The 27,269-nt window shown below is 43.6% G+C and overlaps 1 protein-coding gene across 1 annotated transcript in view; it reads left to right on the forward strand.

Moving 5' to 3' along the window:
• CCDC149 (coiled-coil domain containing 149) overlaps positions 1-27,269 on the forward strand; it is a 99,997-nt gene that overhangs the window by 29,116 nt on the left and 43,612 nt on the right. Inside the window, exons 2-4 of the mRNA XM_081086612.1 lie at positions 7,164-7,325; positions 8,830-8,868; positions 24,160-24,267. Coding sequence (XP_080942738.1) covers positions 7,164-7,325; positions 8,830-8,868; positions 24,160-24,267 — 309 coding nt within the window. The remainder of the gene's footprint in view (positions 1-7,163; positions 7,326-8,829; positions 8,869-24,159; positions 24,268-27,269) is intronic.

Consider the following 27,269-nt stretch of genomic DNA (forward strand, 5'->3'; position numbering starts at 1 on the left):
AGCATCCTTTCGTCCCTGTAGCTTTTCCTCCCTGCCCCACCCCCACCCCCCAGCCTCACTTTTGCCTCTCTTGGTGCCTTTCACTAAATAGTTGTTGGCTCAATGAATACATGTGCAGAGTGGCTTATTAAAAAATCGTAGTTTTCAAACTTTTTCAATGGCAGTCGGAAATAAATGCGTGAAAATAGGCATATAGGTGTGTTTATTCTCATACACATATTCAAAAAAAGTTCCATGAGACATACTTACCTTTACTGCATGGGATTCATGCTGATATTTTCTGGTCTATTGTGTATCTTCTTTATTTTATTTTATTTTTTTAAGAAAATGAGATTGGCCCTGGGGGTTGGCTCAGTTGGTTAGAGTGTTGTCCTGATACACCAAGGTTGTAGGTTCAGTCCCTGGTCAGGGCAAATACAAGAATCAACCAATGAATGCATAAATAAGTGGAGCATCAAATTGATCTCCCTCTTGCTCTCTCTTTTGTTTTGTTGCTGTTGTTGTTAATCCTCACCCGAGGATAATTTTCCCATTGATTTTTAGAGAGAGTGGAAGAGAGAGGGAGTGACAGAGGAAAACATTGATGTGAGAGAGACACATCAATTGGTTGCCTCCTGCATGCATCCTGACCAGGGCCCAGAACCTGCAACTGAGGTATATGCCCTTGACTGGAATCAAATCCCAGGACCTTTCAGACCATGGGCTGATGCTTACCCACTTAGCCAAACCAGCCAGGGCTGATGTTTCTCTCTCCCTTTCCCTTCCTTCCTCTTTCTCAAATTAAAAAAAAATTAATGTTAAAAAAAGAAGAAAATGGATTGCAACTGAATTCATTTCATCACCCAGACTAATGTATCATGACCCACAATTTGGAAAACACTGTCATGGACTGTTGGCAGCCAGGAGCCTTGTTCTTTGTGAGTCACTTGGGTTATCTGTGAGGTTTTCCCAGCCCCAGCGTTCATGTTCAGCTAAAGAACAAAGAAATTAGGAGGCTGTGGGATAGCAGTTCAGCATTACAGCAGCCTAACGTTTACTGCATAGGATGTACTTTTATTTATTTATTTTTTATTTTATTTATTTATTTTTTTTAGAAGTCACTGCTTTTAAAATATATATATATTTTAATTGATTTTTTTTTACAGAGAGGAAGGGAGAGGGATAGAGAGTTAGAAATATCAACGAGAGAGCAACATCAATCAGCTGCCTCCTGCACACCTCCTACTGGGGATGTGCCCGCAACCAAGGTACATGCCCTTAATCAGAATCGAACCTGGGACCTTTCAGTCCGCAGGCCGACGTTCTATCCACTGAGCCAAACCGGTTAGGACTGGGATGTACTTTAGTTTTTCTTGGACTATGTGAGGAAGTAGATATCTAATGCATGTTTAGATTTTGGGCAATTACTGTTTGAGAAAGATTTGATTTTAGTCACACATATGTCATTGAAACTGTGTAGGATTTGCAAGGGTGACTTTCAAATAAAAGTTGGGTTCCCTGTCCAGAATGCTTGAGCCCCGAATGTTTCTGATCAGGAATTTTGGGTGGCGGAAAGGAAATGCGATAGTGTACTGTGTATCTTGTATCATCCCCAGTAGAGGTGTGGGCAGCGGCCTGTACTCAAACACATTGATTCACCTTCAGCAAATGTATGCATATTTATACTCAGTGGCATAAGGACCATAAACACCCTCACACCAGCTGAAGTCATTAACAGGGTATGAACACGGTTGCAGTTTTTAGAAATTTGGGGGTTCCCCCCCAAAAAAAAACACCCATAAAGGATTGTGGAAGTAAATGTTCTCTGGGTTCCGTGTTTTTCCTTTTCAAAATCAACAGGAACCTTTATCCCTTTAGGAGACCAATGCTTGGCTCAGTGCCTAACACATAGAAGACACCCATCAAATATTTGTTGAATGAATAATGGAGACCCACTATCACTTATAGAAAAGCCCCCATTACGACCAAGCAGCTTTTGGGGAAAGCTCTATGGTTCCTCTGTGAGGTCCTCTGGTCTTATCCATTTCTTACATGTAGATGGAAACCCATTGCTTCCGCTTTGCTGCCTCACAAGGAGCAGAGGGGACAGATGCTTGCTGGTTCTTTTGTGGGTTTTCCCCCTTCTTCTTTCAGGCCTTGAATCTGAGGAAAGGAGAGGCAGTCCCACTAGTTTTAGAGAGAGAGGGTTGGGTGAAACTATAATGGTTTTACCCATTTGTTCTAGGTCTAAAAAATAACCACATTCAAAAGTGCCCTTCCTTAGCTTCTTTGTGCTGGGACGACCAACTCCATGTAGTAACCAACTCCAGGGATATTCTGAGTTTCTTTGGGGGGCAGGCATAGAATGTTTAGTTTGTCAAGAATTGGAGTTTCACAGGCTTGGTTCTACAAAGACCTGGGTTTGCATTCTGGGTCTGCCAATTCCTGGGCACATTACTTAACTCTTTAAGATCCACATTCTCATTTATAAAATGAAGATAATAATAACATAGTGATCTCATTATGTTGTGAGGACGAAAGGTGATTGATCATGCATAAAAAGCATTTGTCACAAAACTTTGTGTTTTTTTGTGTGTGTTTTTTAAATAATGATAGTAACAGTGAAAATGTTCATCTTGAGCGCCATTGTGGTGACTCAGCAGAAGCACAGGGCAAGAGCAAATATAACCTCCACCAGTCTTTCACCTTCCCACTATTTGATATGAACTGTACCAGTCAGGATGGGCTAAGTTATGCTCTGGTAACAAACCCCCTCGATCTCTGACACTTAACACTACAAACGTTTATTTCCTGATCACACGGATTTCTCTGGGGACCCAAATGACTCTCCAGGGCAGTTGCCCGTGTGTTGGCTCCATGCTCCAGGCTGATTTGTTCTTATGGCACCTCCATAGCAACACAGACTTCCACAGCTGTTGCAACAGCAGAGGAGAAAGCTTGGGGATTCTTACCTTGACTCTTAAGTGCTTCCACCCTAGAAATTTCTCATGTTTCTTTCAGCCCCATTTTCTTGGATTAAGCAAATTACACGGCTTTGCCTTACTTCAGGTCCTCCACATGTCGGGAAGTAGAGGAGAACTGGAAATATTGGAGAGAGGCACTGATGTTGACCACATACACGTTTAGTCTTTTCTCATTCTATCATATACTGCTCCTGCAAACACAGGTCTAGCACCCCTTCCAACAAGGTGGCTGAAGGCCCTGCACTGTTGAGATTCTGGCATTGCCACTGTTGTGGATGATCTTTCGAACTCACTGAGCGGGCTTTGTCCTAGACCAGGTGGTCTCTGGGTGCTTGGAGTGAGTCATACCTCCTGGACTGGAGTCCCTTAGCCCCAGTGTTTTCCCTGACACTGTTCACCCCCAATCATATTGGATGTGGTGTTGAAATTGTGGGTTTCTCAAATTGGAGGTCACCCTGGGAACACCCCTTCATATTCCAGATGTGGAAACTGAGGCCCAGGCCGTGTGTGTTGGTTTTGTGCCTGTGTTCTGTGGTTTTCCTGGGGTCCCAGTGGTTCAGGATTAGCTCATCTTTAGACCCACATCGGGATGGAAGGCTCTTGGCTCTGCCTGGTGGTTACTGCTCTCCACCCACCTTCTCCATCATCTACGCTTATTCATCCTCTTCTAGGAGCCAAAACATCCCAAGCTCTGGCTGGTCTCGCTTTCTGTGTTATGATTGGTCCCGTCTAAGGCCGAGGAGTAGATCGATGAGTTTGCTGATTGGTTAGAGCTCCAACAAGAGGATCTTTAAGGCCTTTTTCTTTCCCTCCAGATTTTTTGGTTGGTTGTGTCCAATTAGAGAGATAGGAAATGGGACATTTTAACAGCTGTCATTATAGGGACTAAGCTATCATCATTTTAGAATGAGTGAGAAGTCCCATTCCTGTCCCCAATACCCCACCAACACATTCCTCCCAGAGGCTCCTGTTGTTATTTCATTGAGACTCTGCATACGTAGGGTCTTTGGCCAGATGCAGTGAAATATAGTCTGTGCTTATACTTAGGCATTTAAAAAATTAAATTTATTGAGGTAACATTGGTTAATAACATCATATAAATTTCAGGTGTACAACATTATAATTCGAGATCTGCATACACTTGTGGGTTCACCACCTAAAGTCTAGTTTCCTTCTGTTATCATATATTTGACCCCATATCCATTTCTGCCTTCCCCACACCCCTGTCCCTCTGATAACCACCATTCTGTTGTCAATATCTATGATTTATTTTTGTTTGTTTTGTCAGTTCGTTTGTTACTTTTTTATTTTATAGTCTTTGTAGTTGGTTCTAACTTTTGAGACACCATAAAGCTGGAACCTCCTGAGCCTGGGTTTTCAAAGTGTAGATGGGAGTGAGAATCACCTGTGCCATGTGCTAACAGTGGGCCTTCCTGAGCCAGTCACCCGACTCCAATTCAGTGGGTCTGGGCTGGGCCTGGGAATCTGCATGTTCATGAGCCTCCCGAGATGGTGCAGGGCAGTCTTTTCCAGGGCTCCTTGTTGATGAGGCCTCATCAGGGGAAGCGTCCCACCTTTGCGAGGGCAGCACCCATCTGAGCTGCTTTAGAAATGAGGTTTCAGCCTAAGCTTCTACTGGTAAAAATGATGGACGTGGACTACAATTTTTGAACTTCACTGCTGTAGACCATAGTAAGCAGAGGAAACAGCAGTCCAACCCTGTCTTTGTAAAGACCACCGTTTCATTGGTGTGACTTCATCATCTACAGGGACTAAGCTATCATCATTTTAGAATGAGTGAGAAGTCCCATTCCTGTCCCCAATACCCCACCAACACATTCATTTTTACCCTTCAGTAGAGTCCTAATTGTCCTGTTTTCTGTGCCCGAGGGGAACTGAACTACAATGGTCCTCCTCCTCAGATCCTGGACACTGGGTCTGAGCAGAGGCCTCTGCCTGTTTTCTGCCAGGTACCGTCGACCCAAGGGAAGGGAGGGCACCACAGCTTTCGAGGCCCCATTTCAACCAGGCCATGAAAGAGAAACAGTTTCTCTCTTGGACCCTAACCGATTGCAGTTCAAGGTCAGGGAACTTGAGTTTCCACTTTGCCAACAGTGGTGGCGAGGGCCTGTTCTGCTTCATAGACTGGCTGTTACAACTCATCTTGCCTACCGCTCCTTACCATGTCTCCACGCCACTGGGATTTTCTTCCCCGAGGTCGGAAGACACTGGGTATCCTTGAGGCCTCAGATTTGGATCTGATAAATTGAAGGGACAAAGGTGGCTGTCGTGATGCCACCAATACTAATAGCAGTGATTTGTAATTAGCAACCACCGCTGCTGATTACGGGCAAAGAACCAAAGGCACAAGGGCAGGTCTGTTCAATTGTGTGTAAACGGTATTTTTTTCCTGTGAAATCTCAATACCTCCCTTAGGACATTGCAGCTTAGGTTTCTGAGCCACTTGCCTTTGATATTTACTCGTTGGGGATTTTACTCTTGAGAAATCACTGTGGCAACAGAACCATTTTGCCTCCATGAAGAGGATGTCAAAGTCTTAAAATCCAGGACATTTTAAGGCAGGATTCCAACCTCATTACTGCCAGGAATAAGATTCATCCAAGGTGGAAGTGTCCTCCCTTAGAACTCAAATCCGTCTCAGAATGGCTTTTCTCTCCCCTTTGTTTTGGAAGCCAAGCAATTACTTTTTTTTTTAAAGGAAAAAAATTGTGCTAATGCACAAAACTCTCTTTTTCCCCTTTCATTTATTTAAAATTGAACTTAACAAAGTCAGTTCTGAGCAAGCTCTCTATATGAGTAATGCTTTTTGTCCATAAAAGAGCATTGACTCAAATGTTTCGGGAGTGCTGATTCTCTCTTCTTTGTGTGAGCGTCCACAATGACAAAGTGCTCATGTCAGAGTGTATAATGAAACTATAAATTGTTTTCATGAATGCTCTGAATTTGGTCTTTTACAGGGCTAACTCAAAAGGTATTTAGTGCCACATTTCACATATGTGAATAACACCAGACGGTGTGTTATAGCCAATGAAAGTAAAGAAGTCCTGGTCAGGGCTCATGCTGGCTCATGTGCTGGGTGGTTGTCATGTGGGGGTGGTTCACAGTGGGGGGAGTGGGGAGATGGACGGACAAAGAGTTTCCATAAGGTACACTTGACTGTTTGGGGATAATTCCAAATGTGGCTAAAATACTTAGTTCGTAAAATTGGTTTCTGGTAGGAGGGGGCTGCGTTGGAATCACAGAAGTTGTGTATATCTTGGTCAAATATGTGAACCAAAACTCTCAAGTGAGAAAATGTCTGCTGTGTTGTGTGGGCAGGTGCAATCTATTGCAATGGTTTATGGTTCAATTAAATTATTTTAAATAATATTTTTGTGTTTTTTAAATTATAGACACCATGTGAGTTTAGTCTAGAAAATTTAGAAAGCATAGAAAAGCATAAAGAATAAAAATTTTAGCCTGACCAGCATGGCTCAGTGGTTGAGCATCCACCTATGAACCAGGAAGTCATGGTTCAATCCCGGTCAGGGCACATGCGGGTTGCAGGCTCAGTCCTCAGTGGGGAGTGTGCAGGAGGCAGCCGATCAATGATTCTGTCTCATCATTGATGTTTCTATCTCTCTCTCCCTCTCCCTTCCCCTCTGAAATCAAGAAAAATATATATTTTTTAAAAAGAATAAAATTTTTAAAACATGCAAATAATTTTGCTACCAAGGGACAATTGTTAGTGGTATACAAATATCTTATTAAGTGTCTTTCTGTGTATATCAATTTGTAAAATTTTAACAAAATTTTACATAATCTTATCTGGATATAGAAATCCTTTTAAACAAAATTATTGGGGTCCAGCTATCTATCTGTTTAGCTGTGTAATTTTTTTTAAAGTATTCTACTGCTTTACTTATTTGTAATGGAATGATTTTATCTGACCCAGTTTGCCAAAGTTCATGAGCATCCAAAGCTTGGGTTCTGTCCTGAGGGATAGGTTAGGTACTGTCCCAGCCTTTAGGTTTCTAGTCAGTTACTGACAAATGCCCCTGGGTATATGTTCTCTAAAAACAAAACAAGCAACAGAACAACAACAAAAAACAAACAAACAAACAAATAAAACAAGCCTGCAGAGTATGGTAAATGGAGTCCTGTTGCGGTCCTGACCAGTTGCTTGGACTTCTTTTGCAGTACCTGGTGTGCAAAAGGAAGCTGGAGAGCAAAAAGGAGGCCCTGCTGATCCTCTCCAAGGAGTTGGACACATGCCAGCAGGAAAGGGACCAGTACAAACTCATGGCCAACCAGCTCCGAGAACGCCACCAGTCCCTGAAGAAGAAATACCGAGAGCTGATCGTACGTATGACGTCACCATGGCATTCCTGTGCCCTGGTTAAGATAGAAAGGGGGCATTTCAACATGCCATTTCCTCAAAAAAGGATTGAATTCAAACAGTTCCAAAGTGGGAAAATTAGGAGGTGAATATCATCACCCCTAAATCCTCCACAACCCAGTCCCTCCAGACGGCTTACTCAGGCACCTATGAAGCATACACGTACACATACACGTATACTTTTATGTTTGTGTGCCAGTTTACTTAATCATTTGTTCCTATGGAGTATTTATAAATCTGCCCTAATACAGAAACCACATGTGGTTATTTAAATTCCATTTTAAATTAATTAGAATTAAATGGAATTGAAAGCTCAGTTCTTCAGTCTCATCACCTTTCATGGACTCAGTTGGCATAGGTGGCTGGTGGTGACTGTGTTGCATTGCATGGCTGTGGGGCATTTCCATGGTGGCCACCCTGCTGGACAGTTCCATGTAGGGTGTTTCCATCTCTGCAGAGTTCTGTTGGACAGCACGGTATAAACGTTGTTCTAAAACTTGCTCTTTTCACTCACATCTTATTTTGGACATCTCTCTAGGTCATACAAACAAATATAGTTCATTTTTAAACATAGTTGCATAGTAATATTTTCATTTTTTAAACCTTTCTCTTATCGTGAGCATTTAGGTTTTCTTTAGGGTTTTCTACAGCAAGATTTTTAAGGGTATAAATTATATGGAAATGGAGGATAACAAGAGCATTCCTGCTGCTTTTTTACTCATCTATGCAGCCTCTTTTTAAAGTGTTGACACTATTGCTAATATTTAACCATTTGTGCTGGGCTCATTGAACTGTCCTGGCACAGGAATAGAGTAGAAAGATTCCTCGGGTTAAAGTACTGTTGACCTATATGTGGACAGCATCAGATAAAATGTACTCATTATTGAGCATTTACTCATTCACCTGAGATATGTGTAGTCCCGGATGACCCACAAGGGAGAGAAATTGAATTCTTTGAAAACAAAAAATCCAATAGAACTGAAAGTTCTCAGTTAATTTTCTTTGATTTTGAGCATGTCTTTTCCACCCCCTCCCCATATTATTCTGTTCATAGAGAAAACTCAAGTGTGTATATGTGTATCCATTGCTATTCCTTTGGATCTGACAATGTAAAGAGGAACTCAGCTCAAACCAAATGAAATATTACATAAGATTGCCTTTGCTCAAAAATAATTTTGAGAAATGCAGTTTTGGGTTTGTTTGTTTGTTTTTGGTTCACACAGTTTTAGAAAATATACAGGTTTGGTCTTAAATGGAACTGATTCCTCAGAGGTTTTTCCAAAATAAGTCTGGTTGAATTTGTAGTTAATTTTTTGAAAGCATATCTGAACTTGGTTCAGCACATTACTGGTTGCAGGGGGTGGGGCTCGGGAGGGTCTGAATCTAGTTCATAGTTTGGTTCAGTTTCTTGAATCTAAGCACATTAAAAAAAAACAAAACTGAAATGTAGCATTTGTTTCTTTGTAGGATGGAGATCCATCCCTTCCCCCTGAAAAGAGGAAACAGGTGAGACTTACTCCTGATCTTGGATAACTCTCAAATTGTTTGCATTGGTGCCTTCAACAGTTATGGAGATCAGGGAATCCCACAATGTGCAGAGAAATCTTTTAGTTTCCAGGATCCTTTTGTCCTATGGAGGGGAGTGGGTGGTAGGGCCATTCTGACTGCAGAGAGGGTTTGGGGTGGGGTGATGGGTGAAGGGAACCAAGTGAAGTCCAACAGGTTGCAGAGTGCACCCCATTCCTTCTTCCAAGGAATTGACCACATTCCCTTTCTTGTTGGGAAACCATAAGTTGAAGGTTCATGGCTATAGCACATTAACTTACTGTTCCATGGGTGGTAACATTTTACTGTTAATTTTCTGCCACTTCAGACTTTTTTTTCAATTTTGTATTTTATTTTATTTATACTTTAGTATAGTTAGCATACAATATTATATTAGCTTCAAGTGTACAACATAGTGGTTCAACATTGTATACCTTACAATGAGATCACCACAATAAGTCTAGGTCCCATCTGTCACCATACAAAATTGTTATGATATTATTGTTGTTGTTAATCCTCACCCAAGGATATTTTTCCATTGATTTTTAGAGAGAGTAGAAAGGAGGGAGAGAGACAGAGAGAGAGAGACATCGATGTGAGGGAGACACATCGATTGGTTGCTTCCCCAACCAGGGCTGGGGATTGAGCCTGCAACCGAGGTATGTGTCCTTGACCAGAATCGAACCCAGGACCCTTCAGTCCATGGGCCGGCGCTCTATCCCTTGAGCCAAATTGGCTAGGGCTTGTGATATTATTGACTACATTCCCTGTGCTGTATATTACCTTCCCATGACTTATTTACTTTATAACTAGAAGTTTGTACCTCTTATTCCCCTTCACCTTTTCACCTATCCCCCCAATCACCTCCCCTCTGACAATCATCAGTTTGTTCTGTTTCTATGGGTTTGTTTTTCTTTTGTTTTGTTTGTTCATTTGTTTTATTTTGTTTTGTTTTAGATTGCACATATAAGTGAAATCATATAGTATGTCTTTCTTGTTCTGAGTTATTTCATTTAGCATAATACCCTCTATGTCCATCAATGTTGTTGTTGCAAATGGTAAGATTTCAATTTTTTTCATATTCCTGAGTGATATTCCATTGTACGTATGTATCACATCTTCTTTATCCATTCAACTATCGGTGGACACCTAGCACTTCGGACTTTTAAAAGCCATCTTACCAGCAAAACTCACAAGCCATTTATGTTCTTTTCTCCTAAATGGTAGCCAACATTGTTTACTGACAAATTCAATTATTTCCTGTGGCTTTTAGATGCTCACTTTCATCAATGAACAAATCCTTGTATAAATACATGGATCTGTGTCTGGACTTTTGGTTCTGTTCCTTTGAACTTCTATATAGTCCTGTGGTCCTACCACATTATTCTGATTTTACTTTATAATACTTTAATATCTATTTGGGCTCATCTCCTTCCCTTTGCTCTTCTTTTCCAGGAAGATAACAAACATTTTATCAGGTGCACCTCTGACCACCCCCCCTCCCCCCGCCCCAAATCCATACCTATTGATATTTTGATCCAGGGCTTGGTAAATTTATAGATTAATTTGGGGACAGTTAACATTTTCATAGGATTGTACCCAGGAATATTGTACATCAAATTTCTTTTAATACAGTTACATACATACACACACATATATTACTTTTTCCAAAGATATATTTGTTAGAACTTTTCTTAACTTCACAATTGTTCTATGCTGACATACCCTGAGTTATCACCTTTTATGGGCTTGAGGGGAGCCCAGATGATGTGATGTTAATGCTGTGTGTTCCAGGTTATAGGAATTCTCTATACCAGAGCAGGGCTTCGAAACTTGTGGATGCAAATAAGGACAAGTTTGTTTGGTCTTTTCATAACTGTCACAGCTAACTAAACATCCTGTTTTTGTTCATTGACCATATAGCTGGTATTGCATATAAATGTCTTAGGTTCATTACCTTGTAATTTTTGATGCTGCGTAAATAGTATGGTCAAGACACACACACACACATGCACACACACGCACATGTGCACAGGCATGCCCATTTACCCTTAAATAGCAGTTCAGTCCTGTGGCTACCTATTCAGTCAATCGGTTCTACTCACACCCATAACCTCCTTGCTATTTGATTTGATTACTTTACAATGTTTCAGATTTTATCTAAAGTCAAACTTTTCTATGGAGCCAGTTGATTTTTTTTTCTAAACAAAATTACATGAACATTTAGCATTAATGTCCAAAAATTGGGATCTTCATCTGGAATTGCTAGGTGCTTTTGTTTTTGTGATTTGGGGTGGCTATGAGCAGTCATCTCTGGCATGACTTTAGAGTTTGTTAGTATACATGAAAGAGTTTTACAGTGTAAATGAATTCACATCCTGTGACTATGTAATACCGAATTTACATTGACTGAGGAAAATCTGATGAATTCCAGTAAGTCTGTCAAACTTCGTTCTTATAGAAAAAAAAAGCCACACAAGTACGGGCTTTGTAGCTTTTAATATGGTGTGGAGTTTTTGTCCCTCTGGGATTTAGTATGGTGCTGTGAGCTTGCATTCTGCACCCTTCCTGCTGGGGTTGGAACCACTGATTTGCTGCATGAGGTAGGATGCATTGGGGTACACGTGACAGAAATTCTAGACTGCTTAAGCAATGTAGGAATCAATGACCTTACATAACCTAACGTCAAGAGGTAGTGCAGGCCTCAGATGCTGTATAGTTGGCAGGTCCATTGTGCCACATTTAGCGCATAAAAATACAGGACACCCGGATAAATTTGAATTCTGATAGATAATTAATACTTTTTCAGTACAAAGTTATGTCCCATGTATTATTAGGGAATACTTATGCTAAAGCGTTATTCATTGTTTATCTGAAATTCAAATTGAACTGGGAATCCAGTGTTTTATCCGACCACTCTACCACTGTGCCTATTTTAATGCCAGCTTCCTCTTAGCATAAGTTTTCTTCTAAGGGTGGTTCCCCAAAAGCAGAAGGGGTAGAAAACCCAGCCACAGAATACAAGTCTAGTTGGGTGAGTGTTGGACATGCTCCTATTCCTGGTCTATTAACATTCACCAGGAGGGTACTGTACATCATCTGCCTTAGATTAAGCATCTGGAATGGAAGCGCTATGAGGCAGCCAGCAGTGATACCCATCCAACAAATTGTGTGGATTTGGGAAGGTTGCTTTTGGCATGTGAGTCTCAGTTTTCTCATCCATAAAATGGGAGAAAGTAGTGCCCACCACATAGTGTGGCTAAAGGAACAAATGAGATATGTCAAGTAGTGTTTTCAGTTCCATTTCTCTGGACCAGTGGTTCTTACATTCTTGAGAATCAGAGATATCTTTGGGAATATGATGAAAGCCATGGGCCTTTGCTCCAGAAATGCGGCACATAGATGCCCACAAAAATATTTGCATTCAATTTCCTAGATTCATTGACTGTCTGCTTCCTGTCAATGGATCCTTGGGGTTCCTTGCACTGCATTTAAGAGCTGCTGCTCTAAATGTATTGAGGGTTCTTCTCAGATATAAGTAGACATGGCTTGTGCTTTGTAGTGGTTTGTGCTTTTCAGAGACTATGTATGCATGGCTGGATGAATGGATGGATGAATGGATGGGTGGATGGATGGATGGATGGATGGATAGATATACGGATATACTATCCTATCTTCTGAGGTCACACTGGCAAGGATGTCCTTCATGAAGTCTCAAGGGCACATTATGGGCATCATGGATTCAAATTTAACCCAACTACTTGCTGACTGGGTGATCTTGTGTAACCTTTCTGGGACTCAATTTCCTTTTCTTCAAAATGAACATAATAATGAGACATATTCATAAAGTTCTTATGAAGGACTGGTATAATAATGCTGACTTCCTTGTACTTGGTGAGTGCTCCATGGTGAGTGAAAAAATTGATTGGCTATTTTTAATTTTTCATGTAACTTGTCCAAGGTCACACAACCGGTTAATAGAGCAGCACTAGATTCCAGATCTCCTAACTTGTGGTTCAGGGTTTGAGTTCAGGTGTTTTTGTTCTACATTTGATTCTTAGAATACTTGAGTGGAGAGGAAGCATAATCAATATTTAATTCAACCCATTCTGAAAGTCCACAGATTAAAAGCTTTATTCGAGGCCCTCTGCTTCAGAGTGGTGGAGCACCAGAAATTAACCTAGGAGTTGTGGCCTAACCCACTGTTCTTTTCTGCGACCAACAATATCTGGCCATACTTTTTTCCTGCTATTTAAAAAATATATGCTTTTATTAATTTCAGAGAAGGAGGAAGAGGGAGAGATAGAAATATCAATGATGAGAGACAATCATTGATCAGCTGCCTCGAGCACCCCCTTACTGGGGATCGAACCTGCAACCCGGGCATGTGCCCTTGACCAGAATCGAACCTAGGACCCTTCAGTCTGCAGGCCAATGCTCTATCCTCTGAGCCAAACTGGCTAGGGCCTTTTTTTCCTGCGTTGTTTGTCTCCTCCTCAGAGGACAGACCAGAACTTTCATGATTGTGGTGCAAGAAACATAGTTGTCAAGGCTTTCTTTTATAACTTAGAATCCTTTTGAAAACAACTCAATTTCCAATGGTAAATCATCCGTTAAAGAAGCTGTGAAGGAGACGTGACAACAGCGATGCACTAATAGCTTCCCGTGCAATACTGAAATGGAAATTTCTTCCTGGTACTCCAGGCAGAACCTGTGTGCGGGGCACCCCTTCGCACTGCAGCGAGAGATCACCGAAAGATCTCAGATGCCTCTAAATATTTGTCTTTTGCTAAACAAGCAGCCTCTCCAAAGGAGACAAAAGGGGAATGTAAATGATCTCGGGTTAATCTTCTTAGAAAGTGGGATTTGGGGCAGTCACGGCAGCCCACTCTCCCCACGCAAATTCCTCCTGGAGTGAGTCACCAGATGCGTTGTCTTTTCCGGTTGTGATTTTGTGCAGCTATGCCACGGGAGGCTTCCTCTGGGTCTAGGAGGGAGCCTTTGCTTTCTTCCCTTAAAAAGTGATGGCTTATTTAGATGGTGACATACGCCAGGATGACAACCCTGGAGAAATCAGAGCAGAGGGCCCCTGTGGGGTGGGAGGGAGCCTATCAGTTCAGTAGCAAAGTCTTCTTAGTCAATCTTATTTCAGTCCCCGGTGACTGTGAGGCAGAGCAGCTTTGCATCTGAGTCTCAGTTTGATGCTCAGAACCGAAAACTCCCTTCAAAGGTCTCGCATACTTTGAGATGTTCCTTTCATAACACTTTGAACAGTAGGTACGACTTTCCTGTCACACCAGGGAACCTGGGGGAAACATCCAGGGTCCAGCCTGTGGGATATCTCCCAAAACATAATGGCAACTTCCTTCTGAGCCCTAATGCCTCTTGCTGTAAGTCTAAGCCCTTTGAATACTGACAACAATATTATAAGGAAGGTGCAAGCACCCCCAATTGGTAGGTGAGGAAATTTAGGCTCAGTGCGTCCAAAGAACTTGGGAGCTGTTAAGGGAGCCACTAAAGTGGCAGATGCAGAATCATAATGAGCAAGATTAAGCAAATATTTACTTACGTAGCCACCTCCCAAACCTACTGAAGAGTGTTTGCCCCGGGGGCTGGAAATGCATTCGTTGGCAAGTGTGTGTTTTGAGATTATGTCCGAGATCTTTCTATGAGGTGGGAGTAGGCTGCTGAGGGCTCCTTGCCCAGCCAACAGCTATGTATGGAATAATCTCTCGGGTGGTTGTTTTCTGTAAATCAGAAAGCTGTCGCTGTAGCCGAGGTCATCACCTTGGCAGTTGCTGTGAACAGTGGGCCCTTGCTCAGCAGAACAAGTTTCACTCTATTACTATTAACACAGGAGTCGCCGTGCACCAAAGCAGCCGAGTAGAAATTGCAATTAAATTTGCTATCAATCACACCTCTCAAGTAAGCTTGATGTTTCATCAAACTTTTTTTTTTTTTTTTTTTTTTTTTTTACATATTCTTGTTTTATGTAGTATGTTCCCTTATTGAAGGTGTGGGGTAAGGGCTCCAGAGTGTCAAACTTTTTAGCTCCATGTAGTTGAGCAGCATTTTCTGAATCTGGTCTCTTTCTTTCTCCTGCTCTTTTTTCCTTACTTTTCTTCTTTTTTAAAAATAATTTTTTACTGATTTCAGAGAGGAAGGGAGCAGGAGAGAGAGAGAGATAGAAACATCAATGATGAGAAAGAATCATTGATTGGCTGCCTCCAGCATGCCCCCCACTGAGGATTGAGCCCGCAACCCTGGGCATGTGCCCTGACTGGGAATCCAACCATGACCTCCTGGTGGTCAATGCTCTACCACTGAGCCACACCAGCTGGGCTTCTTACTCTTCTTGAGGAAGTGCCTAGGTCAAGGTTTTACTGGTCTCTCTGACTTTTCCCTCACATTTTTTATTTCCCGTTTTGCCATATCAGCAACTTGAGAAGTAAGATACAGGGCTCCCTGGTAATGCATCATCTTTTATTCTACAGTGTAGAGGAACTTTTCTATGGCTATGTTACCTGAAATGCTGTTCATCTAATAAATTAGCAAGATTCAAGATGACTGAAGGGTCTGGGTTAGCACCAGGTTGGAAGGTTAATCTTAAACTTGTTATTACTTTCTCTTCATGTTGTTTTATATCCTCTATCCTCTTAGGTTCCGTGAATGGGGGCCTGCAAATTTAACTAGCAGGAGAGTGATTAACAGGAGAAAACATGATTTTATGAATATTTTATGTGGAAGGGAATTTATAGAAAAGGGAAACTCAATGAACTGGCTAGACTTGGGTGGGGGCTTATATGCCATTAGAGGCCCAATGCACAAAAATTTGTGCACTCAGGGGGCGGGGGGTCCCTCAGCTCAGCCTGTGCCTTCTCGCAGTCTGGGACCCCTCAGGGGATGACCACCTGCTGGCTTAGACCCACTCCCCGGGGGATTGGGCCTAAGCTGGCAATCAGACATCCCGCTGGCACCCCGGGAGCCCTTGGGGGATGTTCACTTGCCAGCGGGGAGCAGGCCTAAGCTGCAGTCTAACATCCTTAGTGCTGCTGAGGAGGCGGGAGAGGCTCCCAGCACCACCACTGTACTGGCAGCCATCAGCCTGGCTTGTGGCTGAGCAGGGCTCCCCCTGTGGGAGCACACTGACCACCAGGGGGCAGCTCCTGCATTGAGCATCTGCTCCCTGGTGGTCAGTGTGTGCCATAGTGACCAGTCATTCCCAGTCTTTCTGCTGTTAGGGTCAGTTTGCATATTACCCTTTTATTATATAGGATAGAGGCCTGGTGCATGGGTGGGGGCCGGCTGGTTTGCCCTGAAGGGTGTCCCGGATCAGGGTGGGGGTCTCACTGCGGTGCCTGGCCAGCCTGGGTGAGGGGCTGATGGCTTTTTGCAGGCTGGTCAAGCCCCCCTCCCCAGTGGGGACCCTTACCCCATGGAGGTTTGACGAGCCTGGGTGAGGGACTGATGGCTGTTTTTAGGCTGGACACACCCCCGTTAGGGTAGGGGGTCCCCACTGGGGTGCCTGGCCAGTTTGGGTGAGGGGCTGAGGGCCGTTTTCAGGCTGGCCAAGCTGGCGATGGAAGCTCCCAGCCTCTCCTTTTTTTCTTTTTTTCCCTGGGATTTATTTACCTTCTGTAATTGAAACTTTGTAGCCTGGAGTGGAGCTCAGAGCCAGCCAGGGCTTGGCTTCCTCCATCACCAGGGGCAACCCAAGGCTCCAGCTCCATGGCCACGGCTGGCTTAAAGCTGGTATCTGGGGTTTATTTACCTTCTATAATTGAAACTTTGTCGCTTTGAGTGGAGCTCAGGTCCGCTGTGGCCAGGAAGCTTGACTTCCTCCATCACTGGGGCAACCAAGCCTCCTGCTTGCTCCAGCTCTGTGGCTGCTGGCCGCAATCTTGGTTGGGTTAATTTGCATATAGTCGCTCTGGTTGGCTGGTGGGTGTGGCTTAAGGTGTAGCAAAGGTATGGTAAATTTGCATGTTTGTCTTTTATTAGTTTAGATTCTAACAAAAGGATGGGGTTTGGGCTTCAAGGGATGACAAATTGTGGGAAAGTGACTAGGAAATATATGTGGAAACTAACTTGAGATGAGGGTTATTTTAATTAGGGTTGTTTATGGTGCCCACTCTCAGTCTCGGGTGATAAGAGTCGCTCTTCTTCTGGTACTGGGGCCGATAGGACATGCTCACAAAAGGAAATGTATGCCCTGCTTTCAGGCAAGCAAGGGGAGGAAGGAGAGCTCTCTGTATCTGTTGATTCTCAATTTCTTCAGCTCAAAATAATCTCTACAACATAGAGGCATATTTTTGGAATGACTTATTCTGACCCGCTTGCAACCATATTTTCATTCTGACATTGGGGAGAAGAATGGTCTATGCGAATCCTTTTCTCCCGTCTCAGAGATTCAGGGCTGTCTCCTCCAACTCGCATCCTGAAACCCCCTCCTTGGGACCAGTGATGGTTACTCGGTCATTGGAAACAGGAGGCCCTAACAATGATCGTCACTGCCAAGCATGAGGCATCATTTTTCACGAATCTCCTGTCGCTTTTTGTAAGTTGAAAGAACGTATTGCATCTAGAGTGTAAACGGTGCTGACACATGTTGCGGCGTTTCTAAGGGAATTGAAACAGAGGTAGAGGCAGGGATGTTGTTCTTATCCTCTGCCCTCCTAGGTTCCGTGAATGGGGGCCTGCAAATCTAACTAACAGGAGAGCGATTAACGGAAGAAAAGGCATATGATTTTATGAATATTTCATGCTGGAGTTCACAGGATGCAGTAGGACTTGGGGAGAGTTGGAGAGAATCTCATTGCTCACAGGGCGCATCTGCTCCCGTGGGAACTTCTGCAGCCAAGCAGAGGGAGCGCTGGGGTGAGAAGATCACTGGCTTCTCTGGTCCCAGGGCTCTGCCTTCACAACAGCCATCAGGGGTATCGTCTTAACCTCTGTGCAGAGAGAATTTCTGTGGGCCCCACCGTTCCCGCAGCGGGGGCTGGCCTTGGCAAAGCTTCTGCAGACATCTGTGGTAACTGGGGTTGAGCTCTTCCTCTGAAAAAGGAAGGTATGTCGGAATGGAGAACTGTGGTATCCTCTCAGCCTCAGGCCTCCTGGCTGTATTTTCATCAACTCTTTCTCCCCTCCCTTTTGCATCCCTATTTTAATAGATCAACTTCTAGCCAAAAAGAGGAACTTCAAATATATGCATTCTGCAATATATCCCACAGTATTCAGCATTCCACTATGATCAGAGCTAAAATGTCAACCGTTCCTGTCGGCCTTGGCTAGATCTGAATATTGAAAGTAGGCTTCTCTTTAAGCCTTTTCATGTTCTGCTATTCATGCTCCCACCTGCCCCAGAGGTTTAGAGAAAATAATCTCTTGGCTTTGTTTTCTTTCCCTGTGAAATCTTTCCCAGCGTCTGCCACCTTCCCCTGACATTTCCTGCGCCCAGAGCTGCTATTCTAAACCGATAGTCACAGAGTCCTTCCTGATAACATGGAGACAACACGCTCTGCATGGCTGATACATTACAAGCAGGCGTCCCGTGTTTGCTGGGTGGGTTGTTACAGTGAATGTGTGTGAGTCACAGGCATTATTTTTGGCCAAAAAAATGGTGTGAACTTTTCTCCTCTATTTTGAGTGCTTTGAAATGTACCACTTCTCTTGTCTTTCTTTCTTCTTGTTCTTTAAGGTGTTAGGCACTGTATCAGAATAGTGGTTGTCTAGTTTTCAGAGTTATTGTTCAGGAGTGGAGGTGGAAGGCCTGATGAATAGGAAAGAATTGTGTGCTGACAAGTACTCCAGCCTGTGAAACGTAGAAGAAAATTACAAGTTACCTCCCCTAATACAGGACACCTCCCCACCCCAGCCTACCCCAGGGGTCAGTTTTAAAGCTGGTGTAGTTTTACTGTGAACTCACTTGATTGACTATTGTTTTGCAGCCACTGTAGATGCTACTGATTTTATTTTGGTAGATTTCTTTTGAGCCAGGCTGCAGAGTAAATCATGTTTGACAGTCACATCACTGGGTCTCTGAATCGCTGTTCCCTGAAGCAGCCCTGTTCTCTGCTTTATGTATCATTGGAGGTATATACCAGGTGCCCGCCCTGTTCTGAGGTCTAAATCCTGTGGAGCATCGCTGAGCTCAGCGCTGTTCAAAGTGATGCCCAAGGACCAGTGCCTGGCTCTGCTGTTGCTGGACAAGCTCAGTGCAGAAATGAAGAAGTGTTCAGAAACTTTGACTGCAATCTGACAGCAGGTTTTTTTTAAGATATATTTTTATTTATTTCAGAGAGGAGGGCAGAGGAAAAGAGAAATAGAAACATGAATGATGAGAGAGAATCATTGATTGGCTGCCTCCTGCCCACCCTACACTGGGGATCGAGCCTGCAGCCCCAGCATGTGCCCTGACTGGGAATCGAACCATGACCTCCTGGTTCATAGGTCGATGCTCAACCACTGAGCCACGCTGGCCGGGCAGACAGCAGGATTTTTTAATCTAACAAACACTTGGAGTCTTGATATCTTAAATTCATTTTCCTAGTAGTTGATTTCTATTATATTTTGTAACAGTGCTGGTTTGTGATGGAGTAGAGGTAGAGAACCGGTCTTTTACCGTGGACATGTGGAGTTGTACTGACTTAGATACTGCGGTGATGCTGGTGGGCGAACATCCACCCCACCTGAGAGGCTCAAGCCATTATCGATTCAAACAGGGAAGGTTAGGGCATTGCAGTTTGGGGGCAATTGTTTGTCTTTTATGAAGTTTTCACTATTACTATTATAAGCATGTCTCTCTGAGCATCTCTTCTGCCGCTGAAGAAAAGGCAGGTGCTGTGAAGGTGGATTTTGCTGTATGTCCTGCGGATGGGGTGCTGAGATGCCTGACCATGTGCTGGCGGCAGTGGGCCCTGGGAGGCTGCCTTCAGCCCTGAGCTCCTCCCCCTCCTGTGGGCCGGTTACTGGGCCTGGGGCATGTCCCCCTCTCTGGTGGAAAGGGATTATGCTTGCTAAGCAAACGTCTGGGAAATGTTTTGGAGTTGCATGGAGGAAAAGCAGAGGCTGCCCACCTGTGACAGTTTGTGCTGAGAAAGAAGACCTATAGGAGGAAGGGGTGGAACCAGGAAAAGAACTGGAAAAAAAAAATCAAGAACTGAATCCTCTGTCCACTTCATGTAGTCTGGGGTGAACTGCTCTCCAAAGTGGAAGTTTTCGATGTGATGGGGAGAGGGAGAGAGGGAAGCCAGTAGCTGGAACTTCCCCCGGGATTACCACAAGGATCTTGCTCACTCTTGCCCCTTTTCCAAGTCTTGGTTGAAAGGTGGCCTTCCCACCTCTGTGGCTCTTTCTCCTGCACACTCAGTTCCCTTTGCCTGCTCAATTTTTCTCCATAGCGGTAACCATCCAACTACTGGTCATTATATAATATAATATAATATAATATAATATAATATAATATAATATAATATAATATAACATAACATAATATATCTATATATATAAAAGCCTAAGCGACCAAACGACTGAACGACCCAACAACCGGTCAACTGGTTGCTATGACGTGCACTGACCACCAGGGAGCAGATGCTCAATGCAGGAGCTTCCTTCTGGTAGTCAGTGTACTCCCCAGCCAACCTCTGGTGGCCGACCAACCTTCTGCAGTCCCTCCCCTGCTGGCCAGCCCCAATCGGCCTGAGCGGGACTGGGCAAGATGGCCCCTATCGGCCCTGATCACCAGCCAGCCAAGGGACCCCACCTGTGCACAGGGCCTCTATTATAATATAATTTGTTAAAATGCATGCTTATAAGGGTAAGGGGTTATGTGTATTGCTCACTGCTGAAGGTGCTCAATAAATATTTATTATATAAATAGATAGATGAGTAAGGAACAGTGAAGAACAGGATCACAAAGGAGCCAACTGTGCCCAAGGAGGCATTTGGCCAGATCTTCCCAGTGGTTCCTGGTGTGGTTGAGCTGGGGCAAGTGGAAGGACATAATCAAGGAAGGCAACCAGCCGTGAGCCAGCACCTATCTATGCCAAGCACTGTGGTAGTGTCCTGCCTTCATTGCTCAATTTTAATATCAAGGCCCCACATGAAGTATATATGGTGACTCCGTTTTACAGGTGGGGACACTCAAGTGGTTAAGAAACTCACCCAGGGTCACCCAGCTCAGTAAGTGGCAGGACTGGGATCCAACTTAGTCTTTCTGATTCCATTGATCCAAAAATAGCTTGTTGATTACAATGTCCCTTGATTCTCTGTGTTCTTCCCTATAAAGTGGGAGTTAACATTTCTCATCCTTCAACAAATTTTTATCTGCTGAGAACAGAATCTGGGAGGATTGGAATGCAACGATTACAAGAGCTTTGCAAATATGTAGTAAAAACCTGAGATCACATTATTGAGTAACATCCACAAATAAGTGAGCAGAAGCCAGGGATTGGTTAAACCCAGCCCGTGGTGTGGGAAACTGTTTATTGCCTTCACTATCTGATAAGCATAGACAGAGAGCTCCCGGAACCGCCCCTCCCCTCCAAGGCTGGGTGCCTTTGAAGCCCTAGCAAAGCTCGGAGCTAGGCGCCACCTCTGTTTGTCCAGACAGTGGTAGCTGAAACTACTCCCCCATTTATTATTATGTAAATCCTTGCTGATGGGCTAGTCTGCCTGTTAATGGGTGGTCACCTGCCTCAGGGCTACTCCAGATCAATAAAAGATTGGAGCAGCCTGAGCATGGGTGGAAGTCCCTCTTCTTGAGTTGGACTTGCCCGCCTGGACCTCTAATATTGCAAAATTATCTTGTGTCTTTTTCTCTCATTTGTTGTGCGGCTCCTCTTTCAGGTACCGAACCCTACTCCACACGGGACGTGGAAGGAAACACCCAACACGTGGGGATGAGTGAGCTTTTTCATTCAGTGTTGGTCATTGTTGTCATCATTCCAGCTCCCTCCCAGGCTGAGATCACAACCTCCAGGCTCAGCATATTGTCTCTTATTAAGAAAAATATTTATGAAATATCTACTAGGTTCTGAGGTAGATCAGTAGATAAAACAAAGTTCCTTGCCCTTCATATAACTTCCATTTTAGCAGGGAGAAGGAGACAGGAAATAATTAGTAAGCAATAAACCAGAAAGTAAGCTCAAGTGCTGCCTGGCCGGTGTGGTCCAGTGGTTGAGAGTTGACCCATGAACCAAGAGGTCACTGTTTCGATTTCCGATCAGGCACATGCCCGGGTTGTGAGCTCAATCCTCAGTAGAGGGTGTGCAGGAAGCAACCGATCAATGTTTCTCATTCATGTTTCTCTCTCTTCTCTCTCTCTCTCTCTCTCTCTCTCTCTCTCTCTCTCTCTCTCTCTTTCTCTCTCTCATCAATAAAAACATGTTTTAAAAAAAGATGACAAGTGCTCTGGAAGAAAAGCAAAAGTAGTGTAAGGGAATGGGCTTGGGAGTTCAGGGCGGAGGTGGGCAGGTTGCAGTATTAGATGAAGTGGCTTAGGTTTACATGGGCCCCCTTGATCCCATGAACTTTAAACATGGGCCTGGAAAAAGTGAGGGTGTGAACCAAGAGGTATTCTGGAGGGAGAGCATTCCAGTGAGAGAGAACAGTGCTGAGCTGGGCTCATGCCTGGTATGTATGGAGAACATCAAGGAACTTGGAGGGGAGCTGACTTGGGTGGGGGATACCTTGAGTGTAGAGACAAAAGATGGGATATGGGAGATGAGATAAAGTAAGGAGTCAAGGATGAGCCCAGGTTTAATTTTACATTCTTTCACCTTTATTCTCTTTTGAGTACCTAGCATACCTGAGTATTCTGAAATGTGGTAGCATTGAAGTCTTGGGAGATTTAGCCACTACAGTTACACTAGGGTCCTAATGGCTCTGGACCTGAGTTTTCTTCAGCTACAACATGAAGGGTCTGTACGAGGTAATCTTTAAAATGCCTGTGTGATGATTTCCGATCTATTCCTTTCCAGGACTCATATTCTGGTTGCTTGCTTCCTTCCCTCCCTCCTTCCCTCTTTTATTCATTGTGAGTCTTTTTTTTTTAATATATACTTTTTAATTGATTTCAGCGAGGAAGAGAGAGAGAATAACAAATGATGAGAGAAAATCATTGCTCAGCTTCCTCCTGCATGCCCCACATTAAGGGTTGAGCCTGCAATCCGGGCATGTGCCCTGACCAGGAATCAAACTGTGACCTCCTAGTTCATAGGTCGATACTCAACCATTGAGTCACACCAGCTGGACCATGATGAGTCTTTAAAACATTAGGTGGAACACAGGCTTCGTATAGCTGAAGAAGCAGAGAACGGAATCTCTGCCTCTCCATAGCTTGCAGTCTTCTTGCTAATGTTAGATAAGAATGCAATAAACAAGGTGAGAATTGGAACAAATGACAGCTAGCAAAATGCAAAATAGTACCACAGAACAGGAAGCCACATGAGGCTCAGTGGAATGATAAGTTACAGGCTTAAGTGGATGAAAGCATGCCCATAGCTGGGAGAGCAAACAATTCCAAATTTGGGGAACCTGGAGAAGGGTGGGAACTTGGTAAAAGGTGCCCACATGTTACAGGGAAAGGGCAGTCATGGTGTGAGATGAAGTGGGGTTGAACAACCTCCCACACGGGCTGAGGGATCTGGATCTGAGCAGGGTGCAAATCTTAAGGAAGGGATGATGTCATGAAGATGAGACTGGCAGGTGATTGTCCTTGTTTGGGAATAAGGTGGGAAAACCAACCCAGGAGATGTGAATTATCTCTGGACCCTGACTTTTGAAACTGTGGCACATGATGTGATCAAAATTCTGGGCATTGAAGTAGCAAAGAAAAGTTCATGAAACAAGATCTATTTGAAAGGGGGGGCGGGTGGGGAGGAACAATCTAAACAAGGAAATAGAACTTTTCCTATATTGTTGACCCAGATTTTAGAATTGAACTCGATGTTCACTTGCAAGATGTTTAGTGAAGAGCTCTTACATTTTTTTTACAACTTTTTTATTACTTACCTGTGAGCTATTCTGGAAACAAAGAACATCCCCAAATGGAGGTTCACGGCCAACTTCATTTCCTCCAAGCAGCGTCGGGGCCTGATGCGCACACTTGCTGCATTCATACACGCCTTTCCTCTGATGGGCTTTGTGTGGCTCAGCCGGGCTTGCACACCCGCCTCCTCGAAGCTAATAAAGCCTCACATCTGTCCGCTCCTCCGTTTCTGATTGTATCTCCTAATGTGTTGATATTTCCAGGCTAACCTTGTACAACTATTGAGAGACTCTCAGGACCGAAATAAACACCTGGGAGAAGAAATCAAAGAACTGCAGCAAAGGCTTGGAGAAGTCCAGGGTGACAATAAGGTACCGTGAATATTTAAAGGGAAAGGCTCTGCTGAGTAATTGTGTACCAGAGGTTTATGGACAGCACATCAGGAACGTGTAATGTATTTGCTGAAAAATTTTATCATAGATTTTTACATTTGCAGTGAAAATTCACAGTGGAGTATTTCTTACCTTTATGGCATTCCCTTTGTGTGTGCCTGTGCACGCATATGTGTGTGTTTCGGGGTTGCTCTAAAATATTGTCCCAACTCATTGTAGAAGTTTCATTATGTTCAGCCTGGTGATGAATAACATTGTGGTTGAGGGCAAAATAAAACCCAAATGCTATACTTTCCCCCTTCTATACAAATAATGGATTTGTGGCTCAGATGATTTGGAATTATTCACATTCGGGTTTGAATTTTAAGTAGTCATCCTACTAATTATGTGCACATAACCAATTTATTTTATTGCTAAATTTGGCAATTTGTATGGAACATTGCTCAAAATCCACCGCTTGGTATTAATCAAACTCCCCTGTTGGCAACGTTAATTATAAAATATGAACTCATAAACTCCCAACTAAATGTGTGCACTCTCTCCCAGCCAAAGCTAGGAACAAAAGTACAATTGAGAAAAGGAAGAAGTGCTGAAGTTTAATTCCGTCCCCATGAACAATTCCCCATTTGCCGAGATAGATTTATTTTTAACTCCCGCCGGAGGCAGCTCTCTCAACAGAGATGACCATTGGAATTTCACTCACAAAAAACGACACGGTGGGGAGGGGTGCTTTCATGGGAAATGGGTTTTAAACACGACCGACTTCCTTGACAGATTGTGGTGATGGGCATAGCTCCTGGGAGTTGTTGGTTATGACAAGGCACCATTTTGAATGTTGTTCTCTTTTTTTTTTTTTAATGCATGGAAGTGTCTGCTGCCCCAAGAACTCTTTCCACAACAAAAGATGAGACAGGATTTCAGGGTGCTGCTGTCTTGAGGCTCCACCGGTGGGAAGTCATCTTTACATAGCCTCTTCTCCACTTCATCTGCCTCTAACACTTTTCATACCTCTTAGATTTAGCATGTATTTAAAAATTAGGCTCTCCTAATTCCGGTCTTGAAGTAGGGGGTTGGAAAGAACGCCAAAGAAAGGTTCTAATGAGCCAGGAACAAGCTAATCAAGGCCTCTTTACGCATCATGAAAAGGATTTGAGCTCTGTAACCTAGGTGTTCAGCCAGTAATTAAAGGCCAGCCCTTCTCTGTCACTATCTCAAGTGGTAACAGCAGGGTAAGGCTGTCTAGAGAATAAAACGAGGTGTATGCAGTGGTTTCCTGTAAGCCCACAAAATAGGACAGGAGTTTTGGAGATACTATAAATCCACGAAAGACTGAAACATTTTATAATGTGATGTTTGGATTCATGGTTCTTCTTGACTGACTGATGTTTTTCTTCTTGAGCTACCCCACCTCCAACTTTCCTAAGTGTGCATCATCTTTTGGTCACTTTTATACCTTTTAGGCAGGAGATATGTTAGGAATTGATGTTAACAACTGATATTTGAAGGAAAGAAAGGGAGGGTGTGTGTGCATGAGTGTGTGTGTGTGTGTGTGTGTGTGTGTGAGAGAGAGTGTATGTGTATATGTGAATGTATGTGTGTATGTGTGTATACATGTGCAAGTGTGTGTGTGTATGTGCATGAGTATGTGTCAGTGTATGTGAGGTGTGTGTGTGTGTATGTGTATGAGTGTGTGTCATTGTATGTGAGGTGTATGTGTATGTGTATGTGCATGAGTGTGTGTCATTGTATGTGAGAGGTGTGTGTGTGGGGGGGGGGGGTCTAGGGCTTCTCTTGCTGTGACACAGGCTGAACTTCATGGTTTGCTTATGCTCTGGGTCTTTATTCCAGGAGCTGGACACATTTATCAAACGTTGTTTCCCCAGCCAAGGTTTAGAATTTAGGGACTCAAATTCATGGCCTGTGAACTAATTTGCCTGCCAAAATGTGCAGGGAGGATGTTATAATGTTCAACAGACCCTGCATCTTAGTGTCCAGCCTCCCTCCTCAAAAAGGACCAATTGTGGGGAGCCCCAGGGATTTCATTTATTCTCATTGGCATCTAAAGTCCCAGGGCTGGTTTCTTGTCAGGCCCCTGTGAGTCATGGCCATCCTCCCCTTCCTCCCACCCCCAGGCATCAACTTTAAGGCCAGATCACTCATTTGATAAGGACACCAGGCATCTGGAGGAACTCAGCAGCCCCTGTTCAAAGGTGGCTGTGACCGTGTGATGGAGAATTGGTTAATCCTTCATTATTGTCATTTTATTCATCGTGTCTCTCTCTGCTCCAACCTTCTCATGGCTCTCTGGATCCAGTCCCACCTTCTTGCCATCATGCGCTAGACCATCCATTATTTAGCTCTTGCTGATTTTTCCAGCCACATCGCTAACCACTAATCTCCTCATCCTTCCACCCTTCAGCACTAATTCAGCGCCTTTGCTAAGCTGAACTGCTTTGTGCCTCAGGTCTTTGCACCTGTTGTTTGCTTGTCTGGTACACTCTTACCCTTTGCTTCCCTTGCAAACTCCTGCTCATCTTTCAGGTCATAGGTCAAATGCAGCCTTCTCTACCTCTTAGGAGCAGGCCCACAATGCTCTGCTCTCTCCCCTCTGCTTCCACTTGTGTGGTCTCCCCACTCCCACGAGTAACTAAGCTCTTTGCAGGCCAGATTCCTGACTGGTATACTACCCTATCCCTAGGAATTAACATTCTTAGTTCCTAATCAGTAGACATTATTTGATAAATCCTTATGAAGGAATGGAATGGAATAAATGAATGAGTGAATGAATGAAATGAATGAATAAAGGGAGGGAAAAGAAGAGCAAAAACGTTCAAAAAAGGAAAAAGAATACAAGAAAATAAGTGGACTCACTGTCACTCTGGTTGTCAATAGTAACTCTCTTCATGGGGTGAGGAACAGTTTAGAAATTTGGAGAAAGGAGCTAGAAAAGCAAATCATTTGTTTCATCAGAGGAAAACAAC

Source organism: Myotis nattereri, assembly GCF_964212035.1.
Source record: "Myotis nattereri genome assembly, chromosome: 1".
NCBI classification, from domain to species: Eukaryota; Metazoa; Chordata; class Mammalia; order Chiroptera; family Vespertilionidae; genus Myotis; species Myotis nattereri.